This window comes from Marmota monax, unplaced genomic scaffold (assembly GCF_021218885.2).
Source record: "Marmota monax isolate L192 unplaced genomic scaffold, Marmota_monax_Labrador192_F-V1.1 WCK01_AAM20220418_F8-fsc00101, whole genome shotgun sequence".
Lineage (NCBI taxonomy): Eukaryota > Metazoa > Chordata > Mammalia > Rodentia > Sciuridae > Marmota > Marmota monax.
The window spans coordinates 3,192,148-3,214,386 of record NW_026692786.1 but is presented as its reverse complement, the minus strand read 5'-3'; the positions used below and the strand labels follow the sequence as shown (position 1 = coordinate 3,214,386).

At 40.9% G+C, this 22,239-nt stretch overlaps 1 protein-coding gene, 1 long non-coding RNA gene and 1 other non-coding gene across 5 annotated transcripts; 2 read left to right on the top strand and 1 right to left on the bottom strand.

Moving 5' to 3' along the window:
* Window positions 1-837: 837 nt before the first annotated feature.
* LOC124094937 (uncharacterized) lies at window positions 838-14,999 on the bottom strand. 3 transcript variants are annotated; one of them, XR_006852376.2, is made up of 4 exons: window positions 14,353-14,999; window positions 14,156-14,239; window positions 10,514-10,695; window positions 838-2,243 (listed from the first exon to the last, which is right to left on the bottom strand). It is a non-coding gene; the product is annotated as an uncharacterized LOC124094937 (long non-coding RNA). The 3 variants fall into 3 exon arrangements; XR_006852377.2 differs by lacking the exon at window positions 10,514-10,695; XR_006852375.2 differs by lacking the exons at window positions 10,514-10,695; window positions 14,156-14,239.
* Trnaa-ugc (transfer RNA alanine (anticodon UGC)) lies at window positions 10,881-10,954 on the top strand. Its single transcript has one exon. It is a non-coding gene; the product is annotated as a tRNA-Ala (tRNA).
* A 73-nt stretch (window positions 15,000-15,072) lies between the features above and the next one.
* Window positions 15,073-21,248, top strand: Pdcd5 (programmed cell death 5). Its single transcript, XM_046447949.2, has 6 exons — window positions 15,073-15,269; window positions 16,047-16,084; window positions 18,240-18,301; window positions 19,095-19,186; window positions 20,071-20,142; window positions 21,087-21,248. Exons 1-6 carry the CDS (start codon window positions 15,204-15,206, stop codon window positions 21,132-21,134), a joined length of 378 nt encoding a protein of 125 aa, XP_046303905.1. The 5' UTR covers window positions 15,073-15,203; the 3' UTR covers window positions 21,135-21,248.
* The last annotated feature ends 991 nt before the right edge of the window (window positions 21,249-22,239 follow it).

Here is a 22,239-nt window from a genome sequence, read left to right as displayed (position 1 = left end):
TAAAGTGCTGCACTGGGGCATGGAGACAATGCTGAGGGTTGTCTAGGATTTAGGTGCAGCTATGGGGCTTTGGAACAAACCAGAAGTGTTTCATGGCCTGTTTGCAACTGTTTGCTCACACATTCCCACTGGAAGCTTCCAGATGGTTGGTGTGTTTATTCACAACCCACACGGTCTCCCAGAATAGGGTCATTTGCTCACCACTTCTACCACATTCGCCGTATCCACATCCCATCCCATTCCAGGCAGAGAATTTTTACCCTGTCTATATGCTGAAGCCAGTTTCCACTAGCTTACAAGTCAATTTTTACATGTTTTGAAAATGCTCAAGCTGTTTTTTTAAACATAACCATTATAAAAATTTAAATTTTGTGCACTTACGATTAAGCAAATTATATTGATATATGAAGGTAATAAAGACTCAAAACATCAGTCCTAGTTATTGTATTTTACTCTTATTTACATCTATTGTATCTCAATAGCAGGAATACAATACAGTGATGTGCTATAGAAATGTCCCTTCCCAATTCAACTGCCTGTTCAGAGGCTTCACTTCAGTAGAAATTGGCCATGATGAGAGTATTTATACCATGGAAGTCAACAAATGCAACAAATCAGGATTTCTTTTGTTTTACTTGTTCTAAGAGGCTTTGTTACACATTGACCAGCCCACTGTTGGATATTGTCATGTCTCTCGCAGGACTGCAATGGGTTGAACAGTCAGTGAGGCTGGTGAGTGGCAGAAGATACTCCTAGCAGAGTGAATGGCCTGAACAAACACTTGGAGGTATATTGGTCAGTTTTCCATTGCAATAATGCAATACCTGAGGCAATCTGTAAAAAGAAAAGGTTTATTTTAGCTTATGATTCCGAAGTTCCACTCCATGATCAAATGGTCCAATTCACTGGGCCGCAGGCAAGAGTAGCACATCATGATAAGCTGATGCAGCAGAGAAAAACACCTTATTAACCAGGAAGCAAAGAAAAAGGGGTCCCATGATGCTCTTCCAGGGCATGCACTGATAATGTAAGGACCTCCCACAAGGCCCCACCTACTAAAAAGGTCCACAGCACCTCCCAATAGCACCACCTAGGGACTAAACTACACAATAGCCCTTTTAAGGGACACCCATATTCAAACTATAACAGAGATAGCAAGAGGTAGCAAAGGGCATGACCCAGTACAAGACTGAAACTTTCAGAGAAGCTGAGTCCTGCCCAGGGAGCAAAGAAAACGAGGAATGGAAATCCTTTGGGCAGATGCAGTGGAATGAAGCTCCCTTCCCCCCACCCCAGGAAAAAACGAAAGAGAAGCTCTAAAGAGAATTCACTGTGGCAGAGGAAAAGGAGCCCCTAACCTTACCCCTCACCCTAGAAAAATCCCAAACCCCACTGATCCGTCTACACCCAAAGGAAGCAGATTGAGAAAGTGGACAGTGAGTATGCCACTGGGCAGAGGCCTCCCACCAGGTGAGGAGGGGCTGACTGAGGATCCCTCTTTCTTCCCTTACCCCACCCCCAGCCCCCACTCATCCATCCTTATAAGCATCATAGCCATCCATCCAGCATTTCTAAAAGATCCAAATGAGTCCTTGGTCCTCTAGACTGCAACAGTAATATGCCATTGACTGGAGGGTTCAAACAACAGAGATTTTCTCACAGTTCTGGAGTCTGAGATTAAGCTGTCACCAGGGTTGGTTTCCTTGGTGGCCTCTCTCTTTGGCTTAAAGATGGCAGTCTTCTCATGTCTTCTTGTGGTCTTTTCTCTGCATGTCCTGGTCTGATAAGGACATGAGCCACAGAGGATTAGGGTCCACTGGGGGGTTAGGACTTTAGCATAGGAACTTGCTGTGAAAAAACAATATAGCGCCTAGGAGCCAAGATCAGAGGAGGCTCTGGAGAGGCAGACAAAGAGCAGCCACCTCTGGGACAGAGGAACAGAGGAAAATTTTGCTCCTTAGATAGGCACAGGGGAAGTGTCTGCCTTTGTCTCCTCAGTGCCTACACTCTGATTGCCACTGAGTCGACATTTCTTGAATGAGTGAATATCTTTGTAGAAAGAGAAAAGGCAACTCTTTCTCAGGAACTGGCAAGAGTCCTCCCAGTTTTATCTAAGGAGAGGTGCTCTTTGGATCAGGCAGGTGTGAACTAAGACTTCATCCTGGCCCCCAATCATCCAGGGCCATCGTTTGCATCAAGTTCCCCCAAACCAAGGCCAAAAGGTCCATGGAGGTGTACAGAACCTGGAAGAGGGAAGAAAGGTATCAGTACCAAGCCGAGAAGTCAAGATTAACACAGGCCTATGTCATTTTATTATGCTCCACAGATACTACGTTTTTTACAATTTGAAGTTCTGCAACAACCCTGCATCAGCCAAGTCCATTTTTCTAACAGTTCAGATGGTCATTAGCATTTTTTAGCAATGAAGTATTTTTAATTAAGGTATATATTGTTTTTTTTCCGACATAATGCTATTGCACACTTAATAGATGATAGTATCACATAAACATAACTTTTATATGCAGTAGGAAACTAAAAAATTCGTGTGACTGGCTTTATTGCTCTATTTGCTTTATTGCCATGATCCACAACTGAACCCACAGTATCTCTGAGGTAAGCCTGGGTATTTGATGAAACATATATCAATTAGTGTCCTAGCCCTTTGTCATCGTGTATTATTTAGTTACACATTATATTTGAGGTGGGATAAGTGTGCATTTCTTTTATGCTTGACATTTTATGTAGTGGAAGCTTTACAAGTCAGGGACCTGGGAGGCTCTCAGAATGGCCCTCTGCCTGTTCACTTTCTAGCCATGAGAAGGAAGTCACGGTGAGGTAATCCTACTGTTCCTCATTCCCCTGCCTGGAGATCTCACTGTGAGAAAGAACCTGGCCTCCCAGCAAGTGGCCACACAAAGTAAAAGACACTGCACCTGTAATCCCAGCAACTTGGGAGGATGAGTGGGACAGAGGATTACAAGTTCAAGGCCAGCCTCAGCTCTCAGCAACTGAGCGAGACCCTGTCTTAAGACAAAAATAAATAAAAAGAACTTGGGATGTAGTTGCTCACTGCAACAACTCTATAACTGATTTTAAAGGAGACCCTCTTTTTTAAACGTTTCTTGTTGGACCCCCTTTCCCACCAGGCATAGATGACAGCTGTCCCTAGGTCAGTGTAAAGAAGTTGAGGGGCTTTGCTCCTAGAAGTGTTTCAGAACTTGGCTGATTGGGAGGAAATGAGGAAGTGGACGGGTTTCAGAAAATATTTTTGCTTTCCCAGAAAGAGCATAGTATAAGGAACAACCGTGGTTTGACTCAGCCACACCAGTAATCCTGGGTCCTGATATTCTGATACCACACTGAGCTTCAACAGGGAGCCAGAAAAGATGATGAAAAAATATCATTCTGCATACTGCATGCAATTTCATGTAAAATAGGTGTGGTGAGAGCAAAGAAGCATCAATATCTATTTCTTAGAACCAGATAAGAAGGGAAATCAGAGCTGCAAGACAACCATCAGACCCAACCCCACTCCACGGTATTTTGTGCCTCCAGATTTTTTTTTTTTTAAGTGGGCCAAATTCTCCTTCTGCCTTGAGCATCTTATCACTGTCACTGTGTTCAGTGGTACTTTTCCATGATATAACCTCTTTATCAACTGCAGGACCACGGCTAATAAACTCATGGAAAACCACTGATTAAGACATAACCTTTAAGCGTGCGAGGTAACAACATGCAAAACGACACGCAGCACAAATAGCGCTGGAGTCCAGGTTCACCCGCCAAGCTGGCTATGGCTCTCGGAACGAATCCGGGCATATGGTACCATAATGGAGCATGAATTTACAGCCACAGAGATGTACGAGGGACATTAAAGCTTCCTCTGTAAGGACACACTGCCTGGCGAAAACAACAATTACGGTATTTTCTGCTTTGTATTATGAGAAACACCATTCCTTTCGGTAGAGTGTGGGCTCCCTCTACTGCCAGCAGGAGATACCCAGACACCAGGCACTTAGACACCTGAGCAGACAAGGGGCCTGTCCTGGGAAGAGGAAGATTGTGCTGAATGTGGCAGAGGACAGGCTTGTTCTGTAGGCACAGGTGCTGTGCAATTCTGGGACTATTTGTGTTGGTGCTGCTATTGCTACAAGAAGCAAGAAGTAGAAGTAATGGAAAAAAACACAAATTCTATCTGTCCACATCACCTGTGTTTGTACTGAAAAATATATCTCAGAAGCCATCTTGAAATGCAGCCTGCAGCCCCTGCTCGCTTGCTTGCTTGCTTCCTTTCTGGTCCACCTCTTGTCTTTTGACTGACAGCAGGATAATATCAGACTTTCAAGTCTCCATTTCCATGATAAGTCTAGGTTGCTTTGGCCCATACTGACCAGTTCTAATTGGAACCTGTTTATGGCTGGGAGAATTATCTTTATCTCCCTGGCTTCCAGGATCTGGTCTGTGTAAAGTTCACAAAAGTCCCCTACTTCAGGGTAACTTGTGTTCTTAGTGGCATTTTGAGACCTGCATTTCTCCTGAAGATAGCAGGTAGTTTGCTGTAAGCCAGATAGGGCTGTAGATAAATTGCTTTTCTAAAAGTTAAGGCATGTGCTGGTCAGCACAGGGGGGCCATTTATAGAATTATTCCCTTAACCTCATGTGCCCACCACTGGCATCTGTCTGCCCCCTATCATTTTAATATAGCCATCCTCACAGGAGAAATATTTTTTTAATATTTTGTACTTGTAGATGGACAGAATGTATTTTATTTATTTGTATGTGGTGCTAAGGATTGAATCCAGTGCCTCATACATGCTAGGCAAGTGCTGTGCCATGGATCTACAGCCCCAGCCCACAGCAGACATATTTTAATGCCACAACTTTGATGTGTCCATTTTGACAACCCCCCCAAAAAAATTAAATTCCAGCTATTTATATTCCCAAGTTTAGGTGAGAGATCAGGAACTCTGACCTCTGGAGATGGACAAAGTATGAGGAGTGAGTAAGGGTCAAGCACACATGTTGGACCCCATGCTCTTTGAAACGAGGACCACACTTGCTCCTCCCAGGAAAAACATCCAATTCATTCTGTGACAACTGTCACATGATCAATATCTCAAAATCTGATTTCTCTCTTAAAGTTCTAATGGCCGTGATTTCAGTTAGTCAGCAGAGGTGGAACTTCTGGATGAGGCCAGTATCATGTTACTGGGGGTATATTAGATACTGGGTGAAAGGTGAACAGATACTTGCTAGTTCTCTGGATGATATGTATTGATACATGGTCACCTATTCCCACCTGCAACCTGCACAGAAAAATGTTCAATTACAGTTCTGATGGTGTCCTTAAAAGCATACATTTTTATTTCTTCAGTTTTAACACTCAAGGCATTTCTTTGGCTGAGAAGCCACCAGACAGTCATTGAGATGAGAGAGGAAGGTGGTGTAGTCACAGCAGAGTGGAGGTGGGGAGAGATTTTGAAGAGACAACCGGAGACTCAGATGACTTGGATGTGAAGTGAGACAGAAATAGAAGTCAGGTGGACTCCAAGATCTTTGCCGTGTGGCCATGGGGGTGCCTGTGTTTTGACCTGGTGTGTTTTTTTTTTTAACTGAGATAGTGAACAATCGAGGGGACAGGTGCTAAAAGGAAGTCAAGGCTTTGTTTGGAGTGCAGTGAGTTTCAGATGTCTATGAGGCCTCGTGGAGAAGTTGAGTGTGCAGGTAGATGCCCTTTCCTCAAGTTCCAAGAGAGTGTGGGGCTGGAGATAGGACCTGACAGGTATTAGTATATATAGATAGCACTGGGGGAGATTGCCAGGAAGTAAGGATGGAGGGCCTGGACCAGAGCCCCGGGGGCGACCCACAGATAGGGTCAGGAGCTGGGGCCAGGCAGATCCAACAAAGGAGTAACTTCTGCTGGAAAAGAAAACTAGGAAGCCAAAGGCACATGTTTCAGTGAAGAGCCAAAGAACAAAAATCCTGCAGGTAGATTGGAAGAATTACTATCCAGTAGTTGAACTATGTTCAACCACTATAATTGAACAGATGAGTTGCAGAAAATTCTGATTGGGATGGGTTCAACAAAAAATGAGAGGTGAAGGGCTGAGGATGTAGTTCAGTGGTAGAGTGCTTGTCTAGGAGGTATGAGCCTTGGGTTCCATCCGCAGCCTGAGATGGGGGTGGGAGGAGAGAAAGGAAGGAAAAGGATTTGAAGACAGCAAATAAAAACTACTTTTTAAAAATTTCATTATAGAAGGAGGGCAGAAAATAGAACAGTAATAAGAAGGATATGGGGCAACTAGATAAGTATTTGTTTGGTTTTAGGTATGTATGTGTAATGGTTAATTTGAATTGTCAACTTAATTGGATTAAGAGATGCACATGATTAGGGGGCTTATGGGTGTGTCAATGGGGGTGTGTCTAGGAATGATTGGCATGTGCAATAGCCAACTGAAATGGACAGCCTCCCTAAGAATGGGCAGCATGGTCCAATAGGATGATAGCTTGGATGGAATAAAATTTGGAAGAACAAGGAAGCTGCAGCAGATGCTAGCTCAATTCTTGAATGGGTTCTTGATTGCTGCTCTGATCCTTTCCATAGCAGCCTCTGACAGTGATTCTCCAGAAGCCTCTGGTCTTGAGCTAGGGTAGCACCATTGATCTCTCTTGTTCTGGGGCTTCAGCCTGCCTTTGGACCATGCAGCTACTGGTTCTCCCAGCTCTCCAGCCTGCAGGCGGCCATTGTGGACTATCTGGCTTCTGGTCATGTAAACCAGCCTGATAAATCTTCTTATAATTATACTATAATTAAGTTCTAGAGAACTCTAATATGTACGTGTGCATTCATGTATCTATTGAGACAGGGTCTCCCTTGTTTCCCAGAGTGGTCTTGAACTCCTAGGCTCAAGCAACCCTCCTGCCTTAGCCTCCTAGTATCTGGGACTACAGACATATGCCACTGTGCCTGGCTTGTTTTATTTTTATTTGTAATAAAATATAGATAAAAGATATTTTGGCATTTCAACCATTTGTAAATGTATAGTTCAGTAGTGTCAAGTGTATCTACACTGTTGAGCAACCAATCTCCAAAATTCTTTTCATCTTGAGAAAACTGTATACCCATTAAACAGCTCCTCATTCCCTTCTCCCCACCAATCCCTGGTCACAACCGAGCTACTATCTGACTATGACTACAGCCAAGCCTCACTCTACCACATAGACACCTTCCAAGAAATGCATCATTAGTCAACTCCATTATTGTACAAACATCACAGTGAATTTACACAAGCCTAGATGATATAGGCTAGTCACTCAATATGATCTCTTAATGGGATCAAGAAACAGGAAATAGAAGATTTACGGGGCCACTTCCAGTGTAATGCAGTATACTGTTTCACAATAAATAATTTTTATAGAGTACGATGTAAAATAATAACAAAAGTATAGTAAATATAAAAACCAGTAACCTAATCATTTACTAACAAGTACTATGTGTGCTGTACATAATGGCATGTACAATATTTTCATATGACTGGCAGAGCACTGGGTTTATTTACATCAACATTCCTACTCACACTTGAATAAATGTATTGCACTGCAATGTTACATTGGCTATGATGTCACTAGGTGATAGGGATTTTTTGGCTTCATTATGATCTTATGGGACCACTGTCTGTTGTTGACCAAAATGTCATTATGCAGTGTGTGTCTCTGTTCTAGAGCGTTACTCTCCTCAGGCTGCCATACCAAATAGCATAGTATGAGTGACTTAGACAACCGAAATCTACTTTCTCATCGTTCTAGAGACAGGAAGTCCAAGATTAGTTGGCAGATTTGCTTTCTTCTGAGCTTTCTGTCCTTGACTTGTAATTGACCACCTTCTGGCTGTTATCACTAGGCATTTCTGTATGTCCATCAGTGGACACTGGGTTACTTCCACCTTTTGGTTATTGTGGATAATATTGCTAAGAAGTTGGTGTACAATGAACTCTTAATTATTTTAAGTATATGCCCAGAAGTGGAATTACTGGATCCATGATGTTTAATTTTTTGTGGACCCACCATACCACTTTCCATAGTGGCCCACTATAGGGCAGGGGATTTAGCTCAATTGGTAAGAGTGCTTGCCTTGAACGCACAAGGCCCTGGGTTTGATCCCCAGCAAAACACACACACACACACACACACACACACCCATAGTGACCCACCAAAAGTAACAAGGGTTTGAATTTTTCCACATCCTCAACAATACTTGTTCTCAGGCTTTGTTTGGGTTTTTGGTTTTTGTATTTTGATAGTTTATATCCTAATGGGTGTGAGGTGATATATCATTGCAATTTTGCCTTACATTTCCTTAATGGTTAGTGATATTGAGCATCTTTTCATGCTTACTGGTCACTTGTATATCTTTTCTCTTTTTGGGTGGTGGTTCTGGGGATTGAACCCCATATGCTAGGCAAGTACTGGATCACTTGGACCCCAAATGGACCTCAAATAGACTCCAATTCCAACTGTGTGTGTATCTTCTTCAGAGGAATATCTATTCAATCCCTTTGCTCATTTTTTTAATCAGGTTGTTTATTTAGCCATTGTTAAGTATTGTGTGTGCAGCTTTATTCAGTGCTACTCAATGTAGCGTAGAAAATTTCATGACCTTGTTGGAAACATCTAGATGCTTTAGATTTTTAGATGTTTCTTTTTAGATGTTTAAAAGTATGCAACACGAGGTGAGAGTAGAGGGCTAACGTAATGCCATTTGCGTATTTCTTGTTACTTCATAAGAATGGTTGTATTTGGGGAATGGTGTAGAGAGTGGTGACACAGAATGGGAGAGCAGTGTCTGAAATCAGGGGTTTCTGATGACTTCACAGCTGTGGCATGCTCGGTGCCTGGGATAGTTTCTGTGCAAAGGTGCAGGATGCCTAGCTGCCGTGATAATACCCTCTATAAGGACACTCTGTGCTAGAGTCTTATCAGCCTCGACCTTGATCTCAGGCACACAGCTCCTGGAAATAAAGGCACTCTCTTGCTAGAGGACCACAATGTTTCACCAGCTCAGCTGCTTCTGAACCTGCCGAATAACAGTAACTTTAAACAATGAACTTTCTTGAGAGCTACACAAATCTCCTAACATTGCACATTGCAACTGTAGAATGTAATTGCAGAATAAGCTGCATAATGTTGCTAACTCTGTAATTTTCATAAATACAAAGAATAATACTTGCATAGTGTTTAATCTGATTAATGAGACCTATATAAATAAAGATTGCTGGTGTAATTCTTTAGACCTGCTTCTCCATCAAAGAGCAGAGCTCCACCTGACCCAGCTGTTATCCTCAAAATCTGAATCCGTGAGCCTTTATTTTTCTTATTCCCCTTTTGCCCCTCACAGGAATCTGCAGAATGGAATTGTTAAAGTTGACATCTTGGAGAGCATGCTGACTGTCCACTTGGTGGTGGGAAGAGAAAAGTATACAGAGAGAAGCTCCTTTGATTATTGAGTGTCTAGCCATTGTTCTATATGTGCATTTTAATTAATATTACTGGGTATTAAAGAATAAATCCTAATGGCCAAAGTACAATAGAAGTAGCAAAAATAACCTCTATGTAGTTTTTAGGAAAAAACTATCCTCTGGGAATGGGTTTTGTTAGTCTACCTCCTGGAGCTGGGATTAGTCTTGAACTTTGTCACTGATGGTGAAGAGGGAGAGAAGGGAGGGTGAGTGGAAGGGCTCTTTCCTAGTATCTCCTTATCTACAAGATGGTCTTAGATTATAACTCTAGGCTTACGTGAATTTTTTTGGTAAAGTACTTGTGTCTATCAGGCATGAAGTTCATACTTTATTTCACAATATCTAAGCTTTATGGATGTCCTGAGGTGGCAGTGTATGGTAAAAAGTAGAGCTAATGGGGACTAGTGGTGTAGCTCTGGAGTAGAGTACTTGTCTTGCATGCCCCGGGTTCAATCCCCAGCACCCAAAAGAAAAAAAGTAGAGTTAGTGAATTAGCCAACTCGTAAATATCTTTTTGATTATAACAACAGAAAAGATGCGTCTTGGATGTGGAATTGTTATGTTTCTGGGCAGTGTGTATCAGGACTTGTTCATTAGGCTGCTGCGGAGGGGCAAAAGGAAGCACACAGGGAGAGATGGGAGCAAGTGTGCATAGATTTACATTTGGATAAGAGCCACTGACATTGTGTGCATCTGCTGGCTGTCATAGGACTATTTTAACTCACTGAGAAATGTCTTCATACTAATATTTTAGTATAAGTTAGATAAAGAACTCTGAGAAAATCATGCTTGGTATACTCATCGCTTTATGTCTCGCTTTGAATTGAGCATTAGCAGAACATAGTATTTTAATTGTAACACTGCCAATACATCTATCTACAGCCTTGTTGCCATTTCTGTTTTCAGCGAGATTCTTGTCCAAAGAAAAGCAGAATTATAGTTTTTTTTCTAACAGACTGAGTTGGTATAGTATATTCTTGGTTATCAAGAATACTCACATAGTTTTGGGATTTTGAATTGCTGAATATTCATGATGTGTGGAGAAGCACAATAAAAACTACAATCTCTATCACACAAAATGGGGTGTTGGGTCTATATATGCAGGACTAGGAAGACATGTCCCACTGAGTTGCTTGTGACTGGAAGACTTTGTTCTTTGCTTCTTGGGTTTTTCTCTTCCCTGTAATGCATGAATTCATTTTAAAACATTATATTTTTAAAACCTGGAAAAATTAGAAGGGATATTTCACTACCCATTGTAAAAGATTTTAAGAATGTACTATGAAAAATTGGATAACTTAGAGAAACGGACAAGTTCCTAGAAACACATAGCTTACCAGGACTAAATCAAGAAGAAATAAGGGCTGGGGATATAGCTCAGTTGGTAGAGTGCTTGCCTTGCATGCACAAGGCCCTGGGTTCAATCCCCAGTACCACAAAGAAAATCCAGAACCAGATGGTTTCTTTGGTAAATTCTTCCAAACATTGAAAGAAGAATTAACACCAGTCCTTCTCAAATACTTCCAAATAATAAAAGAAGAGGCAATACTTCCTAACTCACTATTCCAATACCAAAGCCAGAGAAAAACAAGAAAACCAAGAGGCTTACTCACCATGACCAAGTGAGATTTATTCCTGGAATGCAAAGATTGTTCAACAGGTGAAAATTGGCCAATGTAACACAATACGTTAACAGAATGAAGGAGAAGACTATGTGATCATCTCAACTGATGAAAAAGAAGGATGTGACACAATTGAATACACATCTATGATAAAAGCACTCAAAAAACTAGGAAAAGAAGGAAACTACTTAAGTATGACAAAAGCCACATATTAAAAAAAAAAAAAAACACCAGGAATATCAAACTCAATGGTGAAAGACTGAAAGCTTTTCCTCTAAAATCAGGAATAAGGCAAGGATGCTGGCTTTCACCACTTCTATTCAGCACAGTAATTGAAATCCTAGCCAGAGTAATAGGGCAAGAAAAGAAATGAACTACCCAATTGGAGGGAAGAAGTAAAATTATCTAGGTTCAGAGATGATATGATCTTATATGTAGAAAACTCTAAAGAGTCCACCAAAAAACTGTTAGCATTAAAAACATCCATCAAAATATCAGATACAAAGTCAACATACAAAAATTAGTTGCAACAATATGCAATCTGAAAAGAAAAATTTTTTTGATGCTATTACAAACTCCATTTGTAATAGCATCAAAAGAATAAAATACTTAGGAATTATTAATCAATGAGGTCAAAGACTTTTACAATTAAAATCAAAAAACATTGCTGAAAGAAATTCAAAAAGTCATTAAATAGACATCCTATGTTCATGGATTAGAAGACAATATTGTTAAAATAATATTACACACATTTAATGCAATTTCTACCCAAATTCCCTATTTTTTTTTTGCAAAAATAGAAAAAAATATATCCTACAATTTATATGGAATCCCAAAAGACCTGAAGTACAAAATAATCTTGAAAAATAACAAAAGTAGGAGGATTCACACTTCCTGATTTGAAAACTTACTACAAAGCTATAGTAATCAAAACACTGTGGCACCAGCATGGACACTTGGGTTACTTTCATCTTTTAGTTACTGAGATGACCATAGACCAAAAAATAAAATAGCCTACAAATAAACTGTTAAAGATACATTTAGATAATTTCTGACAAGGATGCCACAATATTCAATGAGGAAAGAGAAGCCTTTTTTTTTTTTTTCCAGTTGTTCAGGGATGATTTTTTATGTGGTGCTGAGGATCAAATCCAGCAAGGCAAGCGCTCTACCGCTGAGCTGCAATCCTAGCCTGAAAGGGCAGCCTTTTAAACAAAGGTACTGGTAAACTGACTATCCAGATGCAAAAAAAAAAAAAGTAGATCTGTACCCAACACCATACAAAAATTAACTCAAAAATGGACCAAAGACTTAAACAAAAGATTCTATACAAGAAAGCATACAAGGGTCTGGGGTTGTGGCTCAGCAGTTAGAGTGCTTGCCTAGCATGTGCGAGGCCCTGGGTTCGATCCTCAGCCCACATTAAAAAAAATAAATAAAATATATTGTGTCTAACTACAATGAAAAAATAAATATTAAAAAAAAAGAAAAGGGAGAGCTGGAGATGTGGCTCAAGCCGTAGCATGATCGCCTGGAATGTGCGCGGCGCTGGGCCAATCCTCAACACCACATACAAATAAAGATATTGTATCTGCCGAAAACTAAAAAATAAATATTAAAAAAAAGAAAAAGAAAAGGGAAACATAGGAGAAAATCTTTATGACATTAGAATTGAAAGTTATTTCTTGGATATGACATCAAAAGCACAGGCAATTAAAGAAAAAATAGATAATTTGGACTAAATGAAAATTTAAAATTTTGTGCATTAAAAGACACAAAATATTTTATTCCATGAAATGGAATAAAATATTTGAAAATCATATATCTGATAAGGCTTGATATTCAGTATATGTAAAGAATTCTTATGACTTAATAGAAAAGAAACCCTATTTTTAAATGGGCAAAGGACTTGAATACACATTTTTCTACAGAAGATATTCAAATAGCTAACATGCACATGAAAAGATGCTCAATATCTCTAATCATTAGGGAAAGGCAAATTGAAATCACAACATAACCTCCGCGGACCTATTAGGATGGCTATTTAAAACAAAAGAAAATAAGTGAGAAGGTGGTGAAATTGGAACTTGGTGCATTGCTAATAAGAAGGTAAAATAGTGTTTCCCTTATGGAAAAATTCCTCAAAATTTTGAACATAGGTTTACCATGTTCAGCAACTCCAATTCTGTATATGTACCAGATTTTTTTTTCCCTTTTTTTAAATGGTATTAAGGATTGAACTCAGGGCACTCTTCAACTGTGCTACATCCCCATCCCTTTTGATTTTCTATTTGGATACAGGGACTTAATAAGTTGCTGAGGATGGCCTCAAACTTGAGATCCTCCTGCTTCAGCCTTCCCATACTCTGGGATTAAAGGCCTGCCACCACTGAATCAGGTTTACCCAAAATAATTGTACAGATACTTGTACATCCAAGTTCACAGCAGCATTATTCACAATAGCCAAAAGATGGGCGCAACCAGGGTCCACTGATGGATGAACTTTTTAAACCAAATGTATTGTATACATACATAGGATGGAATACATTCAGCCTTCAAAAAGAATGAAGTTCTGATATGTGCTGAAACATGGATGAAGCCTGAAGACATCACACTAGGTGAAATAAGCCAGTCACAGGACAAATAGTGTATAAATAGGTACATTCACAGAGACCACAAGTAGAAAGATGTTTGTCAGGGGTCGGAGGAGGGGGAAATAGTTATTTGGTGGAGTTTCAGTTTGGGATGAGCGGGTAATCCCAGCAGCTCAGGAGGCTGAGGCAGGAGGATCTCGAGTTCAAAGCCAGCCTTAGCAAAAGCAAGGCCCTGAGCAACTCAGTGAGATCCTGTCTCTAAATAAAATACAAAGTAGGGCTGTGGATGTGGCTCAGTGGTTGAGTGTCCCCGAGATCGATCTTGATACTCCCCCCAACCACCACCAAAAAAAAAAAAAAAAAAAAGTTCTAGAGATGGTGGTGCCGGCTGCCCAACAGTGTAAATTAATTTGATGCCACTGACCTGTATACTTAAAAACGATGAAAGCAGGGCTGGGGTTGTAGCTCAGTGGTAGAGCACTTGCCTAGCATGTGTGTGGCACTGGTCCTTAGAACCACATAAAAATAAAACAAAGGTTAAAAAAACAAGTTGTCTTAAAAAACGATAAACTTTATGTTCTATATACTTTTGCCACAATTAAAACTCCAAACACGGATTACCTCCATGAGTTACCGGGTTAGGGAACTGAGTATCCTCCCTCTTCCCGGAGTCCTCATTCCAAAGACACCGCCAAAGTTCACTGGGCCACGGAAGCCAGTCCCAGCATCCTCCCAGCGGAGAGAGGGCCTGGGAGGTGACACCACCCCCCATCCCATTGCCCTATCTCCAACTTGCTTCTCAGCCTCCAAGTTTAATTTGTCCAGTGGCTCGGGGGGCCTTCCGCGAGTGTCTTCGACTTTGTCCTCCCACTGTCACTCCAAGCCATTTTAAGTGTACAACTTTTTTTTTTTTTAAAGCACATTTAAGAACTGTGCAGCCATCGCCACAATGCAGTTCCAATACATTTCCATCACTCCACTTTGCCATTCTGAGCCCCTGGTTCCTCGTCTATAAATGGTGATACGATGAGCCTAGCATTTTAAAGGTCCCCCAACAAATTCCACCTATAATTATTCTCCTTGTTGAAGCCATAGATCTAGATTAGTTTCTTTTTCCAAATCGCAGTCCAGTTTTTTCCCAGCCGACATCCACGCATTTACAGCCGTGGAATGCGGGCAGGGAGGTTGGGTCCCCAGGCTCCGCGGAGGGCTTCAGTCTAGGGTCCCTCCCCACCATACCGCTATCCGACCACCCGCCCAAGCCCAGCAGCCAGCGATCGGGGAATCGGGCCTCTCCCGGGCGCCCTGAGTGCTCGGGGCTGGATTGGTGAGGCCTGGGCGCTGAGGGCGCCTGCGCAGTAGTGAGCGTCGTGATCGCGCCCAGGGGCTGCGGAGATCCCTTTGAGTGGGCTCGAGATCCCTCCGAGTGGGCCCGAGAGCGCGGCGGCTGCTCGACCCCCGTCGGCCGCAGCATGGCGGACGAGGAGCTGGAGACGCTGAGGAAGCAGAGGCTGGCCGAGCTGCAGGCGAAGCACGGGGTGAGCGTGCGGGCGCCGCCCTCGCCTGGGGTGGAGCGCACGGCCCCCGGCTGAGCGCTCGGGCGTTAGCCTCCCGGGCCGGGGACCTTTCCGCTGCCCCCGCGGGGTCGTAGCCTTCCCCGGGGCCGCCGAGGCCCCTTCCCAGTCGCGGGGTCCCGGGCGGGCGCCGAGCACGTGCGCGGTGGTTCTGGATGGGGGTCTGGCAGCCCCAGAGGGGGTTCGCTGGGCCGGAGGTTCGCCCGGGGGAAAACCTTAGCCTCGCCCCTCCCTCAGCCTCGGCTTTCGGGGCTGGCCACCGTCCACTGCCGTGCCCGCCGATCGGAACCCAGTTTTTCTAGAATTGAGTTGTACCCCGCATTCCGTTGAGGGCCCGCTGTGTTTCAGGCGCGGGGACCGGCGAACTCCAGCCCCGACGGAGCGGGACAGCCGACTGGTCATCTCCGGGAGCCGGGGCTGGAGGAGCGCCTGCCTGTAGCGTGAAGCCGGGGAGGAGCGGGTTAGGGATGGAGCGAGGTGGTTGGCATCATCAGTGCCCCTAATTCGGAGGCACGTTTTAGGAAGCGTAGTGTAGGAAACTGGGGTTGTCTGTGTTCTCAAACGTTCTATGAGTTGTGACTTCAGAAGTTCATGGAGACTATCTCGCTGACTTCTCTGAGCCCAGGTTTTAGTTATTAGAAAAGCTGTCTCTAGTATGTATCAGAAAGAAAGCAGAATGGGTTCTGTTTTTACCCCTTTGTGAAATTATACTCAATGAAAAATTATTATTTTTTTTTTCAGGATCCTAGCGATGCAGCACAACAAGAAGCAAAACACAGGTATGATGGGCTGGACATCTGAACTTCTTGAGAGGTGGTTTCACCAAATGAACCAAACCCCCACCCCACCCCGAAATGTTTACAGGTGTATAAGCTTTGAATCTTGTCCTGGCCGAGTGATTTTTGCCATGAATTGTCATCGAGGAATCTTTATTATTTGTTAAATACACATTTAATACCTAGTATTGCAATTACTGTTTATCTGCTAAACTGTGACTGCCTTAACACAGCATAATAGAACTACTTCATTCGTGTGTTGTGACAGTTGAACACTTCAATAAATATCATCTGTTTAAAAAAATAATAAAAATAAATATCACCCATTATACTAGTCTCATTTTTATACCAGCAGAAGGCAGAGCACCTCATCGGCCAAGTTAATCAAATGAATATTTGATTGCCCCATCATACTGCCTATTTTTTTCTTTTGGGGTAAAAAAAAAAGTAATAAAATTTACTATTGCAGCTATTCTTGTTTTTAAGTATACTATTCAGTAGTGGTCACTGTATTCACATTGTTGTACAATAGCTCTAGAAGTTTTTCATCTCATATAACTTTAATCAGTTGAACAACTCCTGATTTCTTCCCCCCTGTCCTCATGCTACCTTTTAAACTCCCTTTGTCATTTGCTTTGGGTCAGGCACTGTATTGGGTTTTTAGAGGTAGGCAAGAAAGTGAGGGTTTAGAAAAAGGCAGATGATAAACACTGAGTGATATGAAGGAAGTAAAACTATTCAAATTTTGTTGGTTCTGAGAAGTACATTTTTTCACATTTTAACATTTGAAATTGGAATGCATTATAATTGATTGCTCTTATCCTGGATTCTTCCACAGAGTATTTACTTTTACTTCTGCCATTTCTTGGGTTCATTTGAAATCTGAAATCTTTTAAAAATTTTGTTTGAGGTTCTCTTCTCCCTCTTGCCTCATAGTGTGAAGTCAGACAGAAACCCTATAAAACTAAAGCTTGCAGTTCAAATTTTCAGAGGAACTTTTATTTTTTCCTTCCTCCAGTTTGGGTCAGATACATGAAGAATTCCTTGCTGTTGCATGGCAGGCTTATTTCTTGTTTATCTTTTAGAGAGCATATTGCTTTTATTTCCTCAATATTTTTATTACTTATTGATGGACCTTTGTTTATTTACATGCGGGGCTGAGGATTGAACTCAGCGCTTCACACATGCTAGGCAAGTGCTCTACCACTGAGCTACTGAGCTACAACCCCAGCCCACGCATGTTGCTTTTTGACACCAGCTTTGAGTGGGGGTCTCTTAAGAGACCCATAAACTAGAGTACCTTTTTTTAAAAAAAACTCTTAAAAATACATAAAACTATGGTGCATCTTACAATGGGTGACATTTTAGATTGAGTGAAATATAATACTATTACTTAATAGCAGATTTTAAGTACTCAGGAATTGTAAGGCCTAGGGAAGTAATCTTTAAACTGTATTCCTTAATCTCTAGGGCTCCTAGGTTGAAATGAATAGTGGGCATAACAAGCCCCAGCTCTCTAATGCAGCCAGAGTACACCCTTCAGGTTCCCTGAAGGGCTTCACTTGAGGAAAAAAAAAAAAATTAATTTACTACATTAAAGTTTGAAACCATTGCCCTATGAATATGAACTAGTTCCTCTTTGAGTATATAAAAAGAAGCAAGAATAGTTGCAGAGTTATAATCTTACTACCCTTCTCCACTCAAAAATAGAACTGAGATCCCTGAGCAACTGTATTTGGTTTTAGCTCGGCCATGGTTACCTGTGTCTCTCTAATATGTCCTCCCTGGGCCTGAGCTTATCTCTAATATGTCCTTCCTGTCCCTGGAAACGGCACAGATTAATCAATTAATTGGTGATTCTCATTGCTTGAAATCCCACTAAGTTTCAAGCACCTGTCACACAATAGGTACTTAAAATTTTGGTAAACGTGGTTGAACTGAAACTTCTCTCTAATTATGAAAATATTTAAGTTTCCTGAAAACATGGTAGGGTTACAACCATATAACAAAGCTGGCTATTTGAAGGCAGAAACACCACAGCACAGTCTGTGTATCACAGGTGTCTATCGTAAGAAACATCTTATTACTTTTTATGTATGTTCTGTAGCTATGCTGACAGCCTAGTTCTAATTTTGCTTGACCTATGTTTTTATTGTAGGGAAGCAGAAATGAGAAACAGTATCTTGGCCCAAGTTCTGGATCAGTCAGCCCGGGCCAGGTGTAAGCATCTTCCATTTCCTTTAAGATATTTCCATAAAATTGGCTTGATTGGGGAGATACATATGCAGTTACTGCTCTCTAGAGTAAATGTTTGTTTTACCTAAAAATACTTGAGATAACATTAATTTGTAAGAAGTGTGAAATTTATAAACCTAGAGAAAATTTCCTTGAATTATTGAATTGTTAAAACTGCCAGCTCACTTCTCTTCTTAGCAAGAAAATCTTTTCCAAGTGTCTTTTCAGTAAAATTGGTAGAAAACAACTCTAAAGTAGAAACAATCAAATTGTTGCCTGTTTGACATGGGTGATGGGGAGTTAAGAATTGGTGATAGTCTTGGTTTTATTGTACATGCAGTTTTTTATAATAAAACAAAAAAAAAATACATAGAAAAAAATTAGCCAATCAGAAGGAACTATCTTCTGTATCTTCTGTGTTGTAAATGTAAGCTCAATTTGAGTTCAGAAAGGACAGATAGCTGTAGATGATCACCACCATTTTATATGCATAGTAATAAATAAATTACTTTTCAGAAGGCAGTCATTTTAAGAAACAAGACAGTATGGGGCTTAATATCTGAGAACCCAAGTGTAATCTTGGCTGTACAACTGTGATTGACATGGGTGAACTCTGGCTTTAAAAGGAGTAGCCATTGTGTGCCCTACCTACTTCTCTGATTTGGAGACAATACACGCTTGTGAACTGCTTTGGAAACGTCAATGCGTAGTTTTAAGGTGTAATATAAATATGAGTACATTTAGTTTTGATGTCTTTTTGTATGTTTTTTCTTTACAGTAAGTAATTTAGCCCTTGTAAAGCCTGAAAAAACTAAAGCAGTAGAAAATTATCTTATACAGTTGGCAAGATATGGACAACTCAGCGGGAAGGTGAGCTTGGCCTACCTTAAGGGAACTTTACCCACTCTTACCTGCTTTATCAAAACATGGCTTCCCCAGGTCAATTTACTGTTCATCCGATTATAAAATTTGTGGGATTTTGGTTTTTTCTCCTGTGAAGAATTTTTAAAGGATAAAACAGTCATCAGTTCTAAAAGATAATTACCTTTCTCGAAATGCTATGCTTTCTCCTTTCCTGACATTGCTGTGGAACCTTGCTGATGTCTGTGTGACCCAATGACTTAGGGTTAGCTAGCTTAACTTAAATTATTTCCTGCATTGGAAACAAGGCTTGTCAATAATACCAATTAAAATACTACCTGTTTAGGTAGAAGTTAGGTTTTGTTTGCAAATGAGGAGAGATTTTAATCCTTTGATTATCATTTGTGTTGCTGAAAGGCCATGAGGTGTGGGGATCATCTGGCAAGCCTAGCCTTCTTTCAAGTTCCACCTGCTGCTTTCTTAGCCCTTTACACTAAGAACAACTAAGAAAACCTTCCCTCGGGCTGGGGTTGTGACTCAGTGGTAGAGCGCTTGGCGCCTAGCATTTGAGAAAGACAACCTGTTAATCTTTTTGAGGGTGGTGTTTCCTCCAAGGTTGTGTTTAAGCTTCTCATGGGCAGAGGTAGAATGTCTTTCCCCTGACAACACAGTGGTGTATTTTTCATTGTCTACTAGTGATGATAAAGATGTTCTTACAAATATGTTTGTTTTGAACTTTTCTGAAGAGCTGTTTGGTGAATATTATCTATTCTCCCACTGAGGAATATAGCAAAGCCAATTTAGTTGGAACTTAAACCAGTAGTTCTAACCCCCTAACTCACTCCTTTCCTCTTTTCTCTCTCTCTGTCTCTTTGTTTTCCTGATTATCCTAGGTATCAGAACAAGGCTTAATAGAAATCCTTGAAAAAGTAAGCCAACAAACAGAAAAGAAAACAACAGTTAAAGTAAGTTTCTGCAAATGAAAAGGTTGATACATTAAATGTTAAGGGTTGAATATACAACTGCCATATCTAAATATCTTTCAGTATTTAGGCAGTTTTATAACATGGAAATATTGTGGGGTGACCAGCACACCCCATCAGGGTACGTTCCTGCTCAGTCTGAAATAATTATTAAGAAATAAAGGCAGAGCCAGAAATTAGATAAAAGGGGGGGGTGCCTGATAGGCCTTCCAGTCCTAATAAGAGCTGGAACTGAACAACTGAAACAGAAGGATACTCTTTATTTAAGGAGGAGGACATCAAAGGCAGGGATAAGGTTTCAGCCGGAGGAGTCTTGGTGCTCGATTCTCAGTGTGGCAGGGGGCTTGCAGTAAACGGGTTGATTGGCATTTTGGCAAGCCACACCCATCTCCTAGAGGCTGTGTGATGACTCTAGTGGGTCATCCCATCTCTTATCCTATACTGAACTTGTAATGAAGCTAAGTGGTCGTCCCATCTCTGATGCTATACTGAACTTGTGACAGAGCTAGGTAGGACGCCACATGAACTAGGCGTTCTCAAATCAGCAGGATTGTTGCTGGGAGTTCCTGATACCAGGCTTTCCAGCCTAATGGCTTCAACATCGTTTTAGTTCACACATAGTTCATAGATGGCTTCCCACATGGAAGTTCTGGAAGAAACTTTATTTATTGAGGTTTTAATGTTTAAGGTTCCTGTCCCCCAACTGCTGCCCTCTTTGCTCATGAAGTTGTTTTAAAGACATAGGACTGGGGATGTGACTCATTTGCCTGTCATGCATGAGACCCTGGGTTCTGTCCCCAACACCACAAAAAAAAAAAAAAAATAGACACACACACAGTCCTGAGTGGGTAGAAATTTTTCTTCTCAGAAAGTCTGAGTTATGCTTTATTAAATATGTTATGACATTCATTTAATTTTCCCCCTAGTTCAACAGAAGAAAAGTAATGGACTCTGATGAAGATGATGATTATTGAGCTAAAATGTTTAGAGACTGGACCTTAATAAAACAATTCTAGTACTCTGATTAATTGTTTACTTTGTTTATTGTCTATATGCCTTTAAAAAATAAACTTGTTATTCAAAATAAAGCAAGTTGTGGTAAGTTATTTCAGTATCTGCCAAGTGACCAGAAGATCTGCATTTTGAATGTATTTCCCTTCCTACCAAAAGCATTTGAGTACTTAGCAGCATGAATGTAGGAGAAATACAAGTTGTTCCAGCGTGCTTCAATAGGAAGAAAACACCAACCACAGCAGCCAGAAACACTGGGAAATAAAACCCATGGACAGTGACTGAGTATGACTAATATTTCTGCAGGTAGTACTTCCATTTAATGCAAGAAAATCCCTGGCTTTGATTTCTTTTGTAATATGCTTATCAAAGGCCTTGAGATTAAATTATGTAACATTTATCACTCCCATCCAAAACAGCTGGAGTGATACTTCCATTGATACAATCAGCCACAATAACTGGGACAAACTGGTAATAATACTTCAACAGTAAAAATGTTTGTAAGACAAATGACTGTAAAAAAAAATTTTTTTAAAGTTGTCAATGGGTCTTTATTTATTTATTTATATGCAGTGTTCTGAGAATTGAACCCTATGCTTCACACATGTTAGGCAAGCACTGTACCACTGAGCTACGACCCAGCTCCAAGATAAATGACTTTAATGATTAAAATCTAGTTTGAGTTGAGCAGTTACATTTTGGTAGAAATGTTTTTGAGTTTTTTACTAATAAAGCTGCAGATGATTTTAAGGCAGATGTCATCTCATACTGAGCTTTACTTGCACTAGGTTATGAAAATCCTCTTGGGCTGGGGTTGTGGCTCAGTGGTAGAGCGCTTGCCTAGCATGTGTGAGGCACTGGGTTCGATTCTTAGCACCACATATTAAAAAAATAGATAAAGGTCCATTCATAACAAATAAAAATATTTTAAAAAAAACCTTCTCTCATACATTTAGATCATAAACTTTAATAACTAAGCTCTTTGATGTAATCTTTTAAACGCCTTAGTTCTACGAAACTAAGCCCAGGAGTGAATTCACAACACTTAATGAGATGAATAGGATTGGT

What these genes read in the sequence shown, in the direction of transcription:
- Pdcd5 (XM_046447949.2), top strand. Translation starts at nt 15,204, where the DNA reads ATGGCGGACGAGGAGCTGGAGACGCTGAGGAAGCAGAGGCTGGCCGAG. An exon ending in AGCTGCAGGCGAAGCACGGG is followed by an intron (nt 15,270 to 16,046) that starts GTGAGCGTGCGG and finishes TTTTTTTTTCAG; the next exon opens with GATCCTAGCGATGCAGCACA. An exon ending in CAACAAGAAGCAAAACACAG is followed by an intron (nt 16,085 to 18,239) that starts GTATGATGGGCT and finishes TTTTTATTGTAG; the next exon opens with GGAAGCAGAAATGAGAAACA.